The sequence below is a fragment of the Falco peregrinus genome, chromosome 11 (genome assembly GCF_023634155.1).
Source record: "Falco peregrinus isolate bFalPer1 chromosome 11, bFalPer1.pri, whole genome shotgun sequence".
NCBI classification, from domain to species: domain Eukaryota; kingdom Metazoa; phylum Chordata; class Aves; order Falconiformes; family Falconidae; genus Falco; species Falco peregrinus.
The window spans coordinates 21,686,468-21,707,604 of NC_073731.1; the positions used below are offsets into that span (position 1 = coordinate 21,686,468).

General features: G+C 40.1%; 1 protein-coding gene across 1 annotated transcript in view; it reads right to left on the reverse strand.

Annotated features, from left to right (window-relative positions):
* The window catches only part of KCNH1 (potassium voltage-gated channel subfamily H member 1), a 187,427-nt gene that overhangs the window by 136,857 nt on the left and 29,433 nt on the right, over positions 1-21,137 (reverse strand). The window contains exons 5-6 of the mRNA XM_055816592.1: positions 17,058-17,176; positions 8,807-9,199 (exon numbers count right to left, since the gene is read on the reverse strand). Of these exons, the coding sequence (XP_055672567.1) occupies positions 8,807-9,199; positions 17,058-17,176 (512 nt within the window). The remainder of the gene's footprint in view (positions 1-8,806; positions 9,200-17,057; positions 17,177-21,137) is intronic.

Genomic DNA, 21,137 nt, shown 5'->3' on the forward strand with positions numbered 1-21,137 from the left:
AAAGTCTACTGCTGATACCTGCATGTAGTTGTTGATAAATACTTAATAGGTTGGCAGGTGATTTAATAGGTTGCCAGTGATGGCTGATGCATAAAAATGGAAGAATCTGTAGCAAGTCCCCTCCAAACCAAAGGGCAAGATCCAAGCACTGAGCCCCAGAAGAAATAATTCTGTATTTGCTGATTGAGCAAACCTGAATGTCAAAAGCCCTTTAATAATAAATGCAACAACTCCCCCTTCCTCTCCTCCTACACAGTCTTTGCAAAGTAGAACTGCACCTCAAACACAACAGAAAAACAGACCAACCTCAGTCACAGAGGAAAGCAGGGCCCACATTTTACATTCAAAAAAATGCTTTGTAAGTTTGTCCATGAAATACTGCCAAAAGTAAATTTTCATGCATACATTGCCGTTAGACCTACTCACTAGATACTGTGCACATTTATACAGATTTTCTTTTGTATCTCCTTGTTTTCTGCATGACCTGATCTACTGTCACTGCACCCCTTGCCTCACACTGGTATCCTAGCCATATAAGTACTCTTCCTTCCAAATACAAGATCCAGGATATCCATGTTTTGGCTCTAGCCTTGCATCAGACAACATAAGATTTGTGCCATTACTTCCATATCCATATTAAAGAGATGGAGAAGAGACACTGTGATGATGTACTTTGTGAAGCGTTTTGAAAACATAAGGGCTGTAAGCAGCGTAATTATTAGTTATTTGTGTCATTATGGTCCCCAAGAACGCTAACAGTGGACACTACAGTGCTAGATGCTGTACAAATAAAAAACAGTTGCTGCTGCTTATTTGCCATGAAGAATTAAAATCAGCTCAATTGATCGAATAATAAAATTATACCTAGAAAAAACAAAACACAAATTGTTTAAAGAACAGCAATAAAAATTAACTACCGGCAAAAAAAAAAAAAGGGGGAAAAATAATTCCTTTCCAAGCAAGATGTAGGATGAACAACTTTAGAAAAGAACTAAAATGCAACTTTCATCCCACCTCCTACAGCTGTAGCAGCACTAGCACTTCAGTAGTAGACTCGCTTTTTAGGCCATTATTTACTGCCCACCTGTACAGAAAGAAAATGCACTTACCCCAAGTATCAAGATATTTTCTAGGCTCAAAGGAACTATAATTTACTTCCTACTTACTAACTACTTTCAAAAAGAGAAACATTCAGTACTGGCACAAATCTAAGTTTTCTAGCACTCCTCTCATATGGAACTGCTGAAGTTCAGGCTTCATCTCAATTAAAGGGAGATGCAAGAGACTAAAAGCTAACCATTAAAAGAATGAGAATGAAGCAGAACAAAAAAATAAATTATTTATCCAAAATAAGGGAGCAAATGAACCAAATTTATCACTACCATAAGTGAGGCGAGCCATGGAAAGCACTGCCTTCTTTCTTGACATTTGGTTCTGAAGTCAGCTGTGCCGCAGCCTGGCTCTGCCTATCTGCCCGCAATAACATGGCAGCCCTGTCAGGTCATTATTAGGACTTCTCATTTCTATTATTTGTCTTCTCTGATTTTCTTAATTAGGTCTGAGAACATGACCTTTTCTACAGATTGCTATATTTAGTAAACAAGAGATGAGATAACGTTATGTGCACAGGTCAAAATCAATATCTAAACCCTCTGGTTACTGCTGTGGTTTTCAGCACTGAAGAAAGCAGATTTCTAGACTCGTAAAGCTTATTTTAGAGACATCTGTGAGCTCAGTTAGAATCAAGGAAGAAACAGCAATAATTCATGTATAAGAGCATTGGGTGTGAGAAGAGATGGAAAGGCTGATTTTTCATTTATAAAACTACGTCCATGCTTGCCTTACACACACACATGCCCAATCAGAAACCCAACAAATCCAGCAAACTGTTTTGTTTTTTTTTTCACTTTGAGAGAAAAAACAAGGATAAAGATAACACAGAAGTAATCTAAAGAAATCCCAGTTTCCACAGTATCAAATAAAAGATTTACCCCTGACAGACAGCAATCTGCTTCCCAACGCTTCTGATTCAAAGAAGCCATCGGTTCCAGAAGCTTTTTACTTATCTCAAAGAGGCAAAACACCCAAATAAGATTTAGTGTTACTGGCATCTAATACCACTCCATCTTTCCAATTCTAATCTAATCCCTAATACGAAATAGACTATAAAGCAACCATTTAGCTATTCAAATAAATACCCTTTGCCGTCTCATCTGACTTTCTGCCTCAGATCGATACAAGTATGCTGACTGGGGGAAAAAGAACAGAGTAACTGATCCCTGTCTCTGAAACATGCTTCCCTTTACATGCAGTGTAAGTATCGGTCTAGCAGCAGCTTTTCGAAATAATTCAGAATCGAATACATTCAATTAGCTCTCCTTCTTGGACAAAGGCTATCACCATACAATATCACTGAAAATGTAATTCAGCGTTTTAATTCTTTTAGCCTTATACAGATTGAATAGCTTATGTAGACTACTATTAACAGTATGATAAATCATGTCATGCTTTTCAAAGCTATGAAGAAGTATCCTTGAAACCCAATTACACCCTTACTTATCTGTGACTTAGCAAAAAGACTAATTTGAACATTAGCAGTGCAGAAGAGGAGTTAATTGGCATCCTAACAGCCACCGCAGAACCTACAGAGTAGGTGTTGGGCAGACACACAGCAATGCATCCTCCTCTGGTATTCTCTTTTGGGAGGGGACATCCATCAGCAGACAGCGTAGATGTCTCTGAGCCACCAAGGTGTATGAACCTGGGGAAGACCAGGGAAGCAAGCAGAATTTAAATGAACTAAACAACTTAAGCAGGCTTACAGCCGAGGAGAGATTTTAACCCTGAATGGGTTAAATGGCATAAGAGCTTTGCGGTGCCTATACACAACACCAACACAATTTGGAAAACAGAGAATTTATGGGGAAAAGGCAGCCTGCCTCTTCAGAGGCAGCTCATGAGTAGCGTGGAGGTTGGGTTTTTAAGGAGGGAAGTTAGAGAAAGTCCTATTTGATTGGAAGTAGACAAAGAAGAGAGAGACGCTGAATCGAATCAAGAGACTGTGAACAGTATGCACTTCTTTGCCTACCTGGTTTATATCCTGGCAGTTCGCTTTACCCCAGGGATCTGCTTTACACCATTTGCATTTCCCCAAATAACTCCTTCCATATACCTGCCTGTTAAGGAGCAATTCCTGCCTGGCACAGCCCCGCGGGGCCATGCTGCAGTACAGCGGCACTTACAAAAGTCAGACAAGCTGCCCTTCTCCTCCATGACCACATTTCCCCTCTTTTGCACTCCCCTTCTTCCACAGGACAAGGCCGCCGAGCTCCTGAAGCTCCCAGCACCACCTAGGAGCCACACCAGCACCCTGCCAGCCTTGCTCCAGGGGCTGCTGGCAGGTTACAGCCCAGAGCACACCCCTCCCTTGCCTTTGTCCTGTTTCTCTGGGGTCTCTCACAAGGGGACACCCAACCAAGTAAACCACCACCACACCTCCCAAGACAAGACCCACGCTCCCATCCTCCCACTGCTTCACCTGGGTACAGTAACCCAGTTGCTGGTTTCTTCCCCCAGGAGCAGCGGTAAGGAGTCACCCAGAGCAGGGGGCTCACTAATCCCCTTCTCGCCTTCCATCAAGTCCAAGAACCAGTTTGCCGACACTTCCTCTATGCCTGGATCATACTCTGTGATACTTAGCTGCTTTTTTATAGGCATTACATTGAAAGTAGGTTATGCCCACTTTAATTTTCATTAGCCACAGAAAAAATACTAATTTATTACCAGATCCATCAATAGACTCACATGCAAAACAGTATCCAAATAAGAGTGGTGAACTACACAGTTTCAAACAGATTTCATATCATACAGCTGTTCACAGTTTAAAAGACTTTAAAAAGTATATTTTCCAGTTTGAAAAATTAATCTAACCTGAAATCTTTTTTTATAGGCCCCTGTTTATTCCATAAAACTATAAACATGACAATTTATTCCACTGCCCCTTATTGCAAGGAAATGGTAAAACAGATCTAGAGAAGCTGGTTGCTTTTCAGCGTAGCTACTTCAGTAATTCCTAGACAGCTAATTTGTATTAGCACGAGAGATTATTCCACTAATAAGGTTTAAATTAATCTATTGCAAAAGTACTGCCTCAGAAAGTTGCCAACAATCTGACCAGAAACACATTCAATTTTTTCCTCTCTTAACTCACTGTTTACTTTCCAGCTACACTATGCTCACTTAGCACTAAATAGCTTAATTTACTTCTATTACTTCTGCCTTGTGTTTTTTCTGGGACTTTTCTTATCATCATAAATTTTGTCCTTTCAAAGCTGTATATCTTCTTTGCCTATATGGTATCTTCTCTCTCATTCATCCACTTAAGTGAACACTAGATCATTTATATTGAATACATCTTTCCTGATGAACTTTTACTATGCATTTATTTCTCTTCTACCTCAACTAATAAGAGTGATATATGGTTCTCAATTTGCATCAGCCAACAACTGATCATAGTGTTTCATTCAAATACAGATAGCAATTACTACAAACTCCCTATTTCAGAGATTTATAAGGTGGTGACATGACTGGATTCCACTCCTACCATGAGATTTCACAACAACAGCATCACATGTAATAAGTCAAATTTTTTCCAATATAAATTATATCTTATGGTATTATGGCTGAAAACCACAGTATAAAATTGCTCAAGCTGGCACTGCAAAAATATGCTTCGACTTGCCTTTTGGAATTCCAAGTCTTAAATTGCATTGTTCTTGGCAAAAAATGTGGAATTTTCTTTAAGCCTGTCTTTTATTACATCTACTGATTGATGTCTGAACACAAAAAAGATAACATTATCCCCCAAAGTAAGTAGTATTTCCTTAAGTGAGGAATAATACTAATTACTGTAAAGGATTGCGGACAAATGTTATTGTGATCATTCAAATTAAAAAAAAATTAATACCACATGTTTTAAGGGCTGTGTAAATTTTAGATCAGTATTTTCTTTTCTTACTCAAACTATACTACAGCATGATGTATTGTCTTAACAATAGAAAGTTTAAGCCTAGCATTAAGCTGATTCATCAGTCAGTGGAATATTTTCCTTTCTTGAAGTTCTATGGCAGGTCAAGAAAGTAACACATATATAAACTGTATAATTAGCTTCCCATACAGAAAAGCCAGGAGAAACATTTATAACTTCTCTTTCATTTGGGTGACAATAGAAATTTCTCAACAGCTATTTGTTCCTTCATTTGTTGAATTCTGTTCATGTCTGAATATGAGATACTGTAATGTTTCTCTGAGCGCAGCACTTGAGATCAGAAGCTTCATACATTCTCATATTTAATTCTATGTCCTTGAACAAAAACATTAATGTTTTTTCTTTCCTCTTCCATCTGTAGAATGTAGCTATTCATACTTAAGTGCCTCTTGTATTAATTGTAGTTATTAATAGTTTTATTGATTAATAGTTAATGAATTCAAATTATTTTTGTGGACAAAAATATTCTCAACCATGCAGAGAGGAAACTGGAATTTCTATTATATTTAAAAAATGTGAATCAAAAATATAATAATGTTCCAAGCTGCAACAAACACAAAGAATTCTAAAATTGCCTGAAAAACACAGAAGTCATACTCAATTTCGTCTCAAGAAAATATTTTCCATTATATCTTATAATGGAATAATGAAGTAAATTGCAAAACAAAAGGTTACTTCAAAATAGAAAAAAAAAATCCAATATCAAAAATTTTTACAATGAGTATCTGCTTGTCAAAAATATTTATCAACTCTGGTTTCATGTATTATAAGTGATCTTATATTGGTGGATCACTTTAAAGACGACAAAAATGGTTTCATTGTTAATCTACCAAGAGCTAAGTGATGGGACAGTCCCATAATTACCCAGACCCAAAAAAGCCTCAACACCCCATATACATAGTTTTACTTCTTCAGCTTCAGGTCCTGTGTCCCTTGCAAATCAATTCATCTCCATTACAGTTGTTATGGTATTTTTAAATCAAATTGACTTGTCAAGTTAGTTCCTCCATGACATCCTCAGTGTCGTTAGTGACGTTTCTTTTAACAGCGAATGACAGCAGGCAGAAAAACCAATGAGCTTCCACCTGCCCCATTCCCCCTTCGCTATAGGGACTGCAACAAATCTAGGGTTCTATTTCCTCCTGTTTAAAACCATACATCGAAACAGGAAAATAGCAATTAATGTTTGTCATCTCATTTTAACACCACTGTTGATACTGGATATCATTTAATCTCTGGCAATTTTTTTTAAGATTTTATTCACATTAGGCCTAAAAAGAAAAAAATCTCTGCTGCAGTCATGACCACCTACTAACTCCAGTCTCATGGCTCCAAGAGAATTCCCTTTAGCAAAATCAAAGTGACACACAGATAACAATCCAGTTTGCCTATTCACAACTTGAGCAGTGCAGCCTCACAGCTGACTTAATCCGACTGTGAAATAATACGGTGTGTAATCCAGAGTGAGACACAGGTAAAATTTAAACCAGCAAGTTTGAAAGAAAGGAATCTGACCCACAAGGGAACACTCTACACAACAAGGAACATATAAGGCAAAGATTCTCTATTTTCAAGACTCTTTGAATGCGGTTGGTTGGGTTTTTTCTTTAATAGAAGGTTACTTTTCTCTCTACAGGCAGTGGTGAAACAGTGATCAGCATATCCTGCCCTAAATCCCCACCTGATGCACACTACGTTATTCTGCTGGCATTGCTGGCAAAGCCCCTCAGGTCCTGTAAACCACTCTGGGAGCCCTTAACGGAGGTACAGCAATTTACACCACTGGAAAGTCTGCTCTAATGACTCTACAATGATTTATACCAGCTAAATGTCAGAACCCACCAGGGGAAATAGAGATGAAGAGTCTTGAAAGGATAGCATCAAGAAAAATGTTGTTTTTTTTTTCCTTGGGCACAATAGCTAGAATAACTAAAACTAACTGTTATACTGATTAAGGAGACTGTTGAAGAGCCATAGGAAAACTGAAGTACCAATCAGCTTCTCATTGTTACGAGGCAACACTGAGATGGAGAACCTAGAGAATTCAAACTCACACAAGAATTTCTCTGCAGAATTGCTACCATGAGTCTGAGTGCCTGTGCTCAGCTGAAGTGCTGTCACAGCCACTAGTATAGACGTTTTCCTCAGGGATATTCTGTAGGTCACATCACCAGTCTACAGTTATGAAATGTTCCTCCAGCAAAATCAGCAGCAGCTTGCTACTATCTGCAGTGGGTGAGAAAAGCTTCCTTCTTTTTTTAAAAATTTTATTTTTACTCTTTTTGTCTAAATGTCAGAAACTGACATATGGCCACTCCTTCCATTGCTTTATCAGTGGCACGGCAAACTAATATGTGAAAGCCCCGCAGAGTAATCTGAAGCCTGGGTCCTTTTTATGACAAACAAATATTTAAGGACAGGTCTCACAAGGCTTTTTTTGCTTGATCTCATTTGTGTTATTTTAGTCTGTAGCTTTATATAAAGTGAAAACCTCTCTAGGGAATTAAATATCAAATAACATCATGTTTCTTCCACTACATTCGATAGTTTGCCTACTTGTCCTCAAGTCATTGAGGAAAATACTTTAAATCTGATAAAAACTTGTGTAATGTGTTTTTACAAAAGTAGTGCAGTTTTATGGTTTTACCCATTTTACTTGACATGATTTTCTTTTAATAGCTAGGTTGTCCTTCAAGATATGGGCATATTTTAAAGGAACTCATGAAATTTAAATTTTACAGGCTAAAAATTAAATACTAAGCACTGATGAGTATGCATGTTACACATTTAGTATGTGTCACATATACGGACACATGATTAGTTGATCGTACAGATTTTATAACATGTAATTAGGAGTGGACTGCTGGAATCCTCTTTAAGATTTTATTAACAGTTCATTAATGTGCTGAACTACTTAGGCATTGAACCTTAATACATTTAGTTTAGCAGTATCTTCTTGGCAATCTGATCCAGTAGGAGAATAAGCAGTTAAAACAAGGTATTAAGTATCTTAATGTCAGTTCTTTTGCTGGCTTGTGACCTGTTCCCAAAGAAATAAGCAAGAATTAAAGAGAAGTCTAGATTTCCACATTTCTCCCTATCCTTTCATCTAATTACGGAATTACCAGACAGGCATCAAAACAGCCCCTTGAATTGCTTCATCTTCCTCTGAAATGACTCTTGGCAAATGGATCACTGGATACCCACACAGTACTTTCTGGTGGCCTAAGAAAATTTAGTGAGTCACGGACTGTCTCTTTGCCACCTACTATATATTATATTAGAAGCAGCTGAGAATAGTGTATTTTACTTCCCAATTATTCATGTGAAGAATTGCCATTAGTGGACATACCCTGTTCAGTCAACAGTGAAAGCAAGGGAACCCTGCCCCTAGAAACCATCCTGTCACACCAGTTCTAGCTATTCATGCTAAGTCAGATGAAGCAGTTTTCCTCAGTGCCGTACAGAGGTTCTGCTGTCTGCTTCTGCCTGTCCTCCTGAACTCTGAGGATGTGGAATGAAGTAAAACAAACATACGTTTCTGACACCAAAAACCTCAGCCTCTCCCAGCACAGTTAATGATGGATCACTCTGGCTAGGACTCATAAGCAAATTTCTATGTGCACTGAGGGCAGCTACTAGAGACATATGTACACAAATTCAATATATTTAAAAGCATGTATTTCTTTCTTCTCTCTCCCACCTCCCCCCAGCCATTAAGTAATAATTAATGGGTGGAAGTGGAACTAGTATACTGACCTCATCAACGTTCTCAAATGCATTGATGACATCATACGGCAAACATGAGAGCAGATCGATCACAAACCAGGTCTTCAAGTAATTCATGCGAATCAGCTTTGGGTCAGAGATCACCTCTCCTGCTGGCCCCACAAAGGTGGTATGGAAGTTAAGCACAATGTCTACCAAAAAAATGACATCTACAATGCTGTCGACTACTAGCCATGCCACATTGTTCTGTTTGGTTTTAAATGAGACATTGTAAGGGACCAAAATAGCAGTGTAGAAGGTTAAAATCAAGATGATCCAGTCCCAGGTAGTCTTGAAAACACAATAATGCAAAATTATATGTGGCGGAGTCTTTGGTGCCTCTTGTTTGTACTGTGGGAGGATTTCTGAGCCCAGCTGCAATACCTGTAGTCACAGAGGTTTCAGAAGAAAAAAGAAAACATGTTTATTTTTTTAACATTATTTTTCACATTGTAGATTCTCAAGTGTACAACAGTTGATAAAAATACATATCCATTAACTCCTTTTATCACCACCAAACAATAACCAAGTCAGGATAAGTATTCTGTTAAACAAATCAACCTAAGAACAGTTGCTGGGTTTTTTAATGACATTAATTATTTTTTGATGCTAAGCCTAATGTGCCCAGTCTCCAAGACATGTATGAGCCGGCTCCTTCAGCAGTCTAACCAGACGAGACAGATAAATGATGGGCAGGAAGGCAGCTGCAAATAGAAATCAATGGCAAAACCAGGGACAATGCCATTTCTGAGTTTCAGTCCAGCATCAGGACCACTGCACCACATTGTTTTTCAACATTTTCTGTTTAACTCTTCACTATACTGTATCTGAAATAGTCTTATACTACAATCTGCCACAAATGGATGGGCCTTTGTTGTTCTTCTCTGGGCCATGCGGGACCAAAGACATGGGTGACTATCATTAGCCTCAAGAACATAATTTTGAACTTTAATTTTTCACTGAAAGATCAGTGTCATCACTACTTGATGATGTATGGTCGAGTTACAATGCAGTTAGGTCTGAATTGAAGAAGGCACTTTAGCAAAAGATGATCTGTCAGCATGCATTTTAAACCCTGGACCTCAAGCTGAGCACATGCTCCAAGAGTTTTGCATAACTGCAATCTTGATCAGTGCTGCCCATTTTAAGTCTACTATCTCTCCAGTTCTGCATACTAGCGCAAAAAGAGTATGATTGTGTATTTAATTCTTGGGAACTAGTCTCTTTTACATACCTATGAACAAGAATGTGTTTGTTTATGAATATACATGAGGATGAAACCAACATGAAGGATCTGTCTCCAAATATAGACAAGTTATATTTTAAAATTAAATTTGTCCTGGATGAGTTATGGGTGCAAACTGAAAGGAAGATGGAGGTTTGCTCAAGTGAGATGTGCTTGCTAATGCCAAACTCATAGAACCTGTGAGAACTATTTAGGAGCATGGTTCTTTTTTTACATTTATTCACACGTAGTTCAGAGCAATAGGGAGCAGAGAAGGAAATTAAATGGCCACCTTCTCAGGGAGAAGATCAGACAACATAGCTATGGCAGGAGGATGTCTTGCTTTCATGCTCCTTATCTCAGCTTTTTAATGTCAATTATTGAGACACAGATTTTTATCTGCAGGCTTTTCTGAGAGTGTTTTATTATTCTTTTTTTTTGTGAACTGGTGGGCTTTTTTGCAACAGATTAAGTCAAAGGGGACAAAACAAAACAATCAGCTGCAAGAGTCATAGTTGGACAAAACAGCCTCAGATCAAGTTCCCTGCTGCTTTGAACCTCATATAATCATTTACTCTTGTGCACAGCAGGGGTCAGACAATGTCAGACCACTGTCCCTTGCACATGTGTAAATGACGATGGGAGTTACAAGCCTGCTGACTCTCACCCTGGTGTATTCTCCAAAACAGAATTAGCATGATCTGCTCAGAGAAACCTGCATGTTAGTACAAGAACATCAACAGTATGAAGAAAAGAAAAAGAAGAATAAAAAAAAAGAAAAAAAAGAGGACTTAGTATTGTTGTTTTATCGAGTCTCTAGAATTAGAGCAAAGCAGGAAAAAGGACATTTTCCCCTAATTAGAACTCCTGCAGACCAAACTAGGACTCAGACATGCTGGTTTGGGCTGGGATAGAGTTGATTTTCTCCCAGTAGCTGGTATGGGGCTGTGTTTCGGATCTGTGCTGAAAACAGCGCTGGTAACCCAGGGATGTTCCCGTTACTGCTGAGCAGCGCCTACCCAGAGCCAAGGGCTTTTCTGCCTCTCACACCGCCCCCGCAGCGAGGGGGCTGGGGGTGCACAAGGAGCTGGGGGGGGCACCGCTGGGACAGCTGCCCCCAGTGACCAAGGGGATGTCCCATTCCATATGGTGTCATGCTCAGCAATAAAATATTGGGGGAAGAAGAAGGAAGGGGGGATGTTCGAAGTGATGGTGTTTGTCTTCCCAAGTAACCATTACACACGTGATGGAGCCCGGCTTCCCTGGGGATGGCCGAACACCCGCCTGCCCATGGGAAGCGGTGAATGAATTCCTTGCTTTGCTTGTGTGTGTGGCTTTTGCTGTACCTATTAAACTGTCTTTATCTCGATCCATGAGTTTTCTCACTTTTACTCTTCTGATCCTCTCCCTAATCCCACTGTAGGGGGAATGAGCAAGATGCTGTGTGGTGCTTGGTTGCCAGCTGGGGTTAAACCACAACAACGCAGGTTCTCCATACTTCCAAAAGAAAAAAAATAAAATTTAAAACAGTTGCCTTGTGGTGAGAGGAGCTGGAAGCAGCACAAGCCAGAATCAGTCTCTTTTCTGCAGGTGACACTGGCCAGTGAACACAGTCCCCAGAAGCCACTGGTAGTGACTGGAAGAGGCATGGGTGGTGTACTGAGTTAGTATGTGTACTCAGAGTGTCTTAACCCTTCAGCGGTTGTTTGCAGTTTGAGTGACAAACGTTAGGATGTCTTTTCATGACAAAAGCTCTAGCCCAAGATCAATATTGCAAATATCTCCTGCCCACCCTTTTGAACATTGCAGCTGTACCTGAATCAGTTAGAAAGCACTGAGCTGCTACTGCCTTTTGTGAGTTTTGGCATGAGTGGCAGCTCTAACATAAGATCCTAAGACTGAAATATGCTTCAATGGGCAAGTAGGGTCCTCTGAAAGATTCACTCACTGAAATAACTGATCAGCAAAACCAAGCACTTTCTACCACCTAGTAACATTTTTCAGTCAGTTAACTAGATTTCAGTTCTAATGCTGAGATCTTAATAGTATGGGGAGATTGAAAATGTAATTGCTTCTTTTGCAATCACACATTTCCTAGAGCTTAGTTTTTTAGCCTCTAGTATTATATGAAAAATTCAAACATTTTGGTAACCATTCTAATCAGCACAGAAATCTCAACCACGGAACACTGAAAAAAACAATTCTGTTAGTTCTTGTCAGATTGATTCTTATATATGTATACATAAGTTCTAGACTGAGAATTTTATAATGCACTCAGTTTTGGCCACTGCTGGTCTCTTTGTACACCAAGAATTTTGCATTATCCAAATAAATTTACTGGAAAATGTACTAATGTATTCCCATATACCTGAATAACAACAACAAAGGCAAGAACAATCTCTGGCAATAAAGAAGTGGGCAAATATGGTCTCCTTTATTTGGCTGTAAATAATTTTTTTTTTAAAATTCACAGTAAATCCAGTGGAACTGCAGGGATGTAAAACTGAACTGAGTGCCGAAAAAACCAGACTTGTAGTTTCAACTCATTAAGAAAATAAACAACTTTGCTGCTTCAGTGTTTTAAAATGTCAACACCAAGTACAAAGCATTCTTCCCTAGCTTGGTTGAGATTCAAGGGCTACAGCACAGAAAAATAAACGGATTGATGTCTCCTTCCTTTTTTATTTAGAAAGTAAATGTACCTTATCCAAATGGCTAGGGACTTTCTTAATAAAAATGGTTTGAACATCCATTACCACCTTAGAGTCTCTGGTTAATCTCTACCAATGGCTATTTAAAGTGACCGGGGCCATGGCTTTAGCTGGTCTCCAGTGGAAGGATGTGCACCAGCGCTGTGGGTGAGAATCCTGAAAGGAAGTGCAGGGACAGGGTAGGAGATGGGCGCCAGTGAATGTCGTAGGGATATTGATCACTCACAAGCTGAGGAGAGCCACCTGCAGCAAGCCTGAGGTGTCTCCAGTCTTTTGTTTGGGTGGTGTGGGGGTGACAAGTTCTAGCCCTGGCTCCCTCTCACTATCATTAATGCACACCTTGTGAAACCACTTCATCCTGCTGGCATTGCTAGAGAGAAGAACTGTCATTTCACAGCTTGGGATGGAAGGATACCCCTCCCAGGAAAGGCAACTTGCTTTACGGATTGGCACAGGTCTTGCAGCCTCCAGGACTGCCAGCTAAAAGCTTTCAAAGGCACCAAATTCTTCTTTTCGTTGAAGGAACAGGAAAAAAAATCCTATAACAAAGCTTAATTATCTCCGAGAACAAGCATGTGCTTTTAGTATTACATACAACAAGAGAGCTCAGCACTGTGCAGAAATAATGGAGTGAGGTCCACAGAGCTTAGTGCTAAAGATCTAGGTTTTGTCAGGTTGCTGCACTGAAGTTAAGAGAACTCTTTTTCTCCAGTTTTCACACCAAGGGCCACACACAGTCATTGCCGTTAGAAAAGTCTATTTCTTTACCATCTTTCCAGACACACACACCACCCCTGAGTCATCTGGAGATTAGGAGCTATAAATCCCACTCTCTCTGCACCATGTAGCAAAGCCAGGCAGATGCAAAGAGTACCTTCAGCCCTATTCCAAAGTGCTCTTGCTGCACTCCAGCTTCACGGGAGAGTAGTGCCAACCTGAGACACATTTGCTGAAGCAGTCAGGTGTGGTTACCCACCCACATGAACTAACTAGATTCAAACTGCTTGTAAAAGATACTTCTGGAAAGGGCGTGGGGGTGGATGGGTAACACCAAAATATTAATATAAAAGTAATCGTGAAGAAAGTGTACACAACTATATAAATTGATATGCTGAGCTTCTGCTCATGTGCACTGAACAAGTATTTCATTACTATCATTTTCTAAGTAAGTGAAAGAGCCCTGGTTTTGGAATATTTCTTCCCTGTCATGCAGTTACACCATACTAAAAAAAATATGTTTCAGAAAGTTATTAATAAAAGTATTATTCCAATTACTTATGATTCATCAGCCACTACAGTTGTATTATATGTGTTTATTATTTGTGGTAATGATGCATGATGCTTTAATAGCTCTCTAAAGCCAGAGAATATTATTTCAAGAGCAGAAATGATAAAATTCATCATGTTTCACAAGGCTGTGTTCAATTCTTTTAACATAACAAAATTTTAAAAAAAGTTATTCTAGATTTTTTTTTTAAAATGGTAAATATATTACCAGTCAGGCCTTACAAATGTCCATCAACAAGTGGTTACAATGATTTATTTATTTTTAAGACTGTTTGCCTGGGGGCGGGGGGGGGGAACCCAAAGAAAAAACCACCAACACACAAACAATCATTCATTTTCAGCTTAATCTCTCCCTTTTGTTTTTTCAGCTGCACATATTTCCTTTCTCACACTCTCCCTTACTTTTATTTTCACAGACACCCACACAAATTGCTCCCCAGCCAAGGGCTAGGTGCTAAGCCTCAACTTGAAGTACATTTAAATAGCAGTTATAAGTCCCTGGTAAACAAGGGCTTAAAAAAAAAAAAAAAAAAAAAAAAAGTGGCAGAAGTTCCATTATTAAGCTGCGCTACTAAGCACCATTATAATTTTTCTGCTTTTATTTCTCATAGCTATTGCATTTTTCTGAATTACAACACAATCTTGTTTACCCAGAACTGCCTGGTAAATATACAGAATACATTAGCTAACACCATAGCTGCAGACGACGTGTACTATGCAGCAACCAGGAAGAAAGGTTCCTACAATCAGCTCCTTGGTGATAAAGCCACAGAAGTGTATCAACTATTTTACACTCATATTGCAAAATGTACTCCTCAGAGTTACATGACTGCCATTAGAGAAGTCAAGCTAAAAAAACCCCAAACCTACACATACCAGGAAAAGTCAGAGATTGAGGCTTAACCCTCACTGCTTGTATTATCTATGGCCTGTGATAAAACAAGTAGTTTGTCACTAACACCTTTCTTAAACTAATATTTCATAAATGAGAAAAGAAATCGTAAGGTTTTGTGGCAGGATTCTGATTTGTATTTGTACAACACTTTGCCCCACTCGGGTTCTAGGACAAAAACTGGCTCCTCAGATACTCAAAAATGTAAGCAATAAAGAATCAAGGGCAACACAAGTAACATTCCAATAAATGAAGAGCCTTCTCAAGCAAACAGGATTGATGTGAAATGCCATAGTGAGTAGGAAAAGAAAGAACAAATTTTAATTTGAACTTAAGATTTTAAGTAGGCTACCACAGAAACGAAGTGGGAGAAAGGAAAAGATTTGAAAATACAACAGGGAATTAGAAGATCCCATGTTCAATATTATCAAGAGATCTTTCTAGAATAAGAAGCCTGGCACCCCATGTCTTCAAAGGAAGAAAAGTGGGCTTGTCTATATGATTATCTGCACTCTGCTTTTCTCCAGTGTAGTTCTATTGACTTAAGTGGAATTACAGCAGATATACAAGGTACCTAACATCTTGGGGCTAATGTTCTTTTTAAAATAATGACTGCAATATTCAGTCGGCAATTAAAGAAACTCATTTCAGACATGTAAACTATACACTTGCCCTTTATTATTTGTAATGAATCAGCTGGCTGTGCCAGTTAGAATACTTGCAAAGACTTGTTGAGCACATTGGTTTGCAAGAAGTTTCAGTAATGCATAGTCACTTAGGTGCAGACTGAGGTTCACTGAGCCAAACAGAATAACCTCAGACCATTTGCCTTACATTCCACTGCCTACATTTTAGCATGAAGTAAAACTCAAGGGTAGTCATCTAAAGAGAAAGAAGGATTAGTTGATGCCAAGAGTTGAATAGGATTAGGAGGGAGACTATTCCAAATTCCACGACTGTAAAGCAACCTCAGGGTGAACGTATGATAAACCCATGGTATTCCTACAGTATAATGTCCACGTGAATGTCTGCCCCTCCCCTGTGCTAGTATGATCTATGTTACTTCTGTACTTCCAACAGAAAACAGTTTTCCATTCTTGAGTGCACCTGTACTAAGTACTGAACAGGCAAGCTCCTGCTCATGGGAATTTCATCGTCACGTGACAATAGTACAGCCCTGGGCAGGCACTATTTATTTTGCATAGAAACTAAGATGTATACAGGGCAAAATTAACTGCCTATATGGAGACTCCATGGAACCCATCAATAGTTTATAACTCCAGCTACACAGGAAGATTAAAAATTCTCAACAAGAGTCACAGCTGTTGCTGCCACGGCATTCACAGCAAAAGGGAAAACAGCAGTGACGTGTTACATTGGCCATGCTGTCATTAACACCACATCAAGACTTTCCTTAAGCTATTTTTATGCCAGGGAGACCCAGCTACTGGCCCAGGAGACAGCTAGAGGAAACAGGAGTGTCTCTCCCCCTTGTGGTGAAAGCCCTAAAACCCTAAGTACTTCAAGGAGCCTTCTCTGCCTGGAGCTTTTCTCAAAACTTTGAGAGTCTACTTAATCATAAGGTTTCGTTTTCCTAATCTGTCTGCAGCATTGCTTGTGGCATCTCATAGCTGTTCTGTCCATAAAACCAGTAATTCAAAAGTATGTTTTAACCAGGTTTTAAAGCAGGACTGGGATCCCACTGAAAAGGAACTAGACACAAATGCAGAGAACCAGTGCCAAGGATTCTCCAGAATTTCCTTCTGTACTAGCCTGCAATTTTATACATGTGAATAGTCCAAGATCCTACTAACACTGAGATCTTCAAAAGAATGGAAACTAAACAAGAAAGTATTACTTTAATAATAATGCCATTATAAAACTTGGCTGAGATATGGAACACAACACTGCAATTAGGTTACTTAAAGTGTTTTGGACACCTGTTCCCATTCCATTGTCACGAGACACATTTCACAGCATATGTGCCATTTTCTGAGCTCCCATGCCTGCCATCAGGGTTCATATTCCCAGGGCAAGGGAAAGACAGTGCTTGGCTTACGCAGAGGCAACATACCCACAAAGTCTAAAAACATTTCTTTATGGCCTCTCAGGGAAAGAAAACGTTACCTCAGCAAGTCGCGAATGCTTGTGAACGTTCTCTCCTTTCTGCACGCTGGGAGCAAGCTGCTGCAGCACACCTCGGCTGCTTGTGAGGGCACGGGTCAAGCGAGCAAACTTTCCCCAACCTTGAGAAAACATGCAAAATTATATACATTACCAAAAAAAGCTGCAAGTGTACCACATACAGCCCCTCATAAACATAAAAAAAAAAAAACACAAAAAAAACCCCACACACACACCAAAACAGTTAAGACAGAGCAATCTCCTTCAATGCTGGCCACAAGGGAGTATAATTTAACCAACTACCATATAAAAGCAACTCACAAAATACGTGCCAGGGTGGTAAAGTAACAAAACCCATGACTGCAGTGACTTTGTGTTCAATAGCTGTACAAGAGTGCTGTTAGATGAACTGCATCTTTTGTACAGATAAATGTCCACTTTACAATAATATTCTATTAAATCCAATGAGATTTGGATCTCACAGCACTTCAGAAGACCCTCCAGATTAATCAAGATGTAAGACTGAGATCATGCAGAATGAAAATTACAGTTGCCTGTAACAGAAGTGAATCTGGCCTCAGATTTATCAAGCATAGATCTGGTGTTAGCAAAGAAATATACATAAAATAATAAAAAGCAGAGCAGACAAAGCAAAACAAAATCATTAATTTTATCCTCTCTAAACAGAAGGCAGAAACATACAAATAGATTTTCTCAAACTCTAATAAAACATTTAACAGCTTCTGGCAGAGAAGTCATATGCTGCATTTTAATTCAGAATATTTTTTACAGTCATTTCAAATGTCTTTCAGAGTAGAAAACGTTGAATGACAGTCACAAGAGCTAGTCACAACTATAACCTTATGAGCAGTACGTTGCCATAACAGGAAGTCAGGCAGAGTATACATCTGGATATTTCTGGTCCTCTGAAAGTATCAGTGCATTTAGTCCCAATTTTGAAAAATGCTACCACCACCTGTGAACTGTTGAGCAGTCTCACCTCCTGCTCCAACTGACCATGCTCAGCACTTTGCAGATTCAGTTCTTAATAAGAACCTGGTTCTGGAAAAAGTTCCCTCCACATTATGGTTTTATCACCAAAAGGAATGGTGATACTTTTAGCAGTGACTGTTTTTAAAAACCAGTCCAAAGATTAGCCTGCAAGTGATCCATAACAAGAAGAGGAATATGAGTGGTTAAAATACTGCCCAGTACTTTGAACACAACCTTGCTCAACATCTCACTTTGATAGAGTGCAGGAACATATTTGGTAATTTGAGAGGTGGGCACAAAAAATAAGCAAATTACATGGATCCAGTATTGAACAAGATCTTCCAGGGCATACCTGAAAAGCGCTTAGCATTTTCTCCTATACAAATATGCAAAATGGTGCATTTGTTAAAGAGAAGGACAAAATTCATCAAGACCTTTTCACAACCAAGAATAAAATTGAGTATTTTCTTATGCCTTAAAGCATGTTTTAAAGCAAGTCTGTCACCAGTAATTTAATAGACAAGTTGAGTAGAATTAGCCAACACTTGTGGGCAGTATTCAGCAACAAGTAAACTGAATGATTTCCATCCAGGAAGCCAGATTTTTCCTGACAAACCCATGTAAGATTAGCTACTATACTAAAGGACTGTTTCTCAGAGAAATAAATGAACATGACAGAACCTCAAGTGAGGTCAGTTTGTTACAAACCTGACCCAAAGCATTTGATTTCTCACAACACATTTCCAAGGAAGGTGGTGGGTTTTGATGGTTTTGGGTTTTTTTTAAAGATACATTTATAAAGAATATTATTTCTCTACTGTACATGAAGAAATCCAACTATAATTGATAAGCTAGGGCTTGAAAGCCTTACTGCCTTCCCAGTAAAGCCAAGAGAAACCATTTTTAAAGGCCAATCTTCAGCTGATATAAACCAGACCAGTCTTTTCACAGCCAACACAGTTCCAGTGATTTCCACCAGCCTAAAACTTTGCTTTCACAGAACTTATGGGCCAGCACTACTATGTTTTCTGCCTGTTTTGAAGGACCACAGGAGAAGGCTGCCAGCACCTGTGTATTTTCAGAAAGGTAAATCCTAGAATGGTTTGGGTTGGAAGGGACCTTAAAGATCATCTAGCTCCACACCACCTGCCATGGGCAGGGACATCTTCCACTAGACCAGGCTGCTCAAAGCCCCGTCCAACACTTAAACACTTTCAGGGATGGGGCATCCACAACTTCTCAGGGCAATGTGCTCCTGTGCCTCACCACCCTCATAGTGAAGAATTTCCTCCTTATATCTAATCTAAATCCACCCTTTTTCAGTTTGAAGCCATTCCACCTTGTCCTATCATAGCATGCCCTTGTAAAAAGCCCCTCCCTAGCTTTCCTGTAGGCCCCTTTAGGTACTGGAAAGCTGCTGAAAGGTCTCTCCAAAGCCTTCTCCAGGCCGAACAACCCCAACTCTCTCAGCCTGCCTTCACAGGACAGGTGCTCCAGCCCTCTGATCATCTTTGCGGTCCTCCACAGGACTTGCTCCAACAGGTCCATGTCAGTATGTTGGGAGCCTCAGAGCTGAACGCAGCACCCCAGGCGGGGTCTCACGAGAGCAGAGGAGGACATTCACCTGCCTCGACCTGCTGGCCACACTTCTTTTGATGGAGCCCAGGCCACGGCTGGCTTTCTGGGCTCCAAACACACGTTGCTGGCCTATGTCGAGCAACACCCCCGAGTCCTCCTCAGGGCTGTTCTGAGCCCCTTCTCTGCCCAGCCTGTATCCGTGTTTGGGCTTGCCCCGACCCTGCGGGCCCCTGTCCCGGCCGGCCGGGAGTCGCTCCCAGGTGACACAACGGCGGCGGGCGGCGCGCCGGGTGCTGGCCATGGTGCTGAAGCGCAGCCGCGCCGCTGCAGCCCTGACGGCCAAGCAAACCCTCGGAGCTCCAGCTCCACGGGGGAACTCGAAACCCGCCTCCCTCACCGGACACATAACGATTTTAATGCCAGCTGACATAGACACCCCCTTTTACTAACTAACATCGAAACAGACTGATGGGTAGGGCGTATTCCTGCAAGATTCAAAATTTGGCTCAAAATCTGAGGGCAAACTTTCAGTGTGGTTTTTCTTCCTGTCAACGAGTTTTCTAAGAATAAGGCTATTCACACACAAACAGCGCGGGGGGAAATGGAGCACCTCACCTGAGCCTTCTTGCACAAAAGCACTGCCAAACTGCGGCATGATTTGTGGCTATGAAGGCTGAGCTACTCTGGGTACCTCCCCCTCTTCCCAAGAGTCATCTCCTTTTGGAAGGTAAAGCTTAACCCATTCCTCTATCCTCAGCATCCCTCATGAGCACCTCCCCAGCCCTACATGCTGCAAATCTCATTTGTGTGTGCCTAAATGGTGCACCAAAGAACTGTTCCCATGAACATTAGATCTCTCACCATATATTCCAAACTCTCATCAGAAAAAAATAGCACTGTTGCAGGTAAGAGACTTTTTAGCTCGCTTTCTGAACCAGTGCTGATCTGAAAGTGGCAGGCTGAGAGTACGTACCCTAACTCTCTCCCTACGTTGGGTATAGCACATGGGAGCCCAGCTTGGAGATGCACATGCCACTGTGTGATGATATGTCTGAAACCAGGCACTGAAACACCATGCAAATGTCCCAGGTGTATGAATTTCATCTTTAGGATAAAACACGCTCCTCCCTATATTGCCTTTATTATTATTATTATTGAAGGAAGATAAAAATATGGGCACTTCAAAGTATAATTATAGTAGACCTGCAGATTGTGGCATAGGAAAATGAAAATGACAGAGAATGCCTTTACTAATCCTATTGAATGATAACTTCTCCAATACTGCTTGAAAAGACAGCAGTATTTGTTGATTTTATTGCAATTTTTTTTCCAGAAGCCTAAGGACAGACAGAGCCTACTGCAAGTCAGATATTTAATTCAGTGAAGACAGGTCAAATAAGGAATTTAAGCCACAGAACAGAACATAAACATTAAAACCTAGCGAACATGGAGCTGATTATAGGAAGGTGGAGCTTTCCCAGACAAGAAAGTAGGTTTCAGAATGGTGTAAGA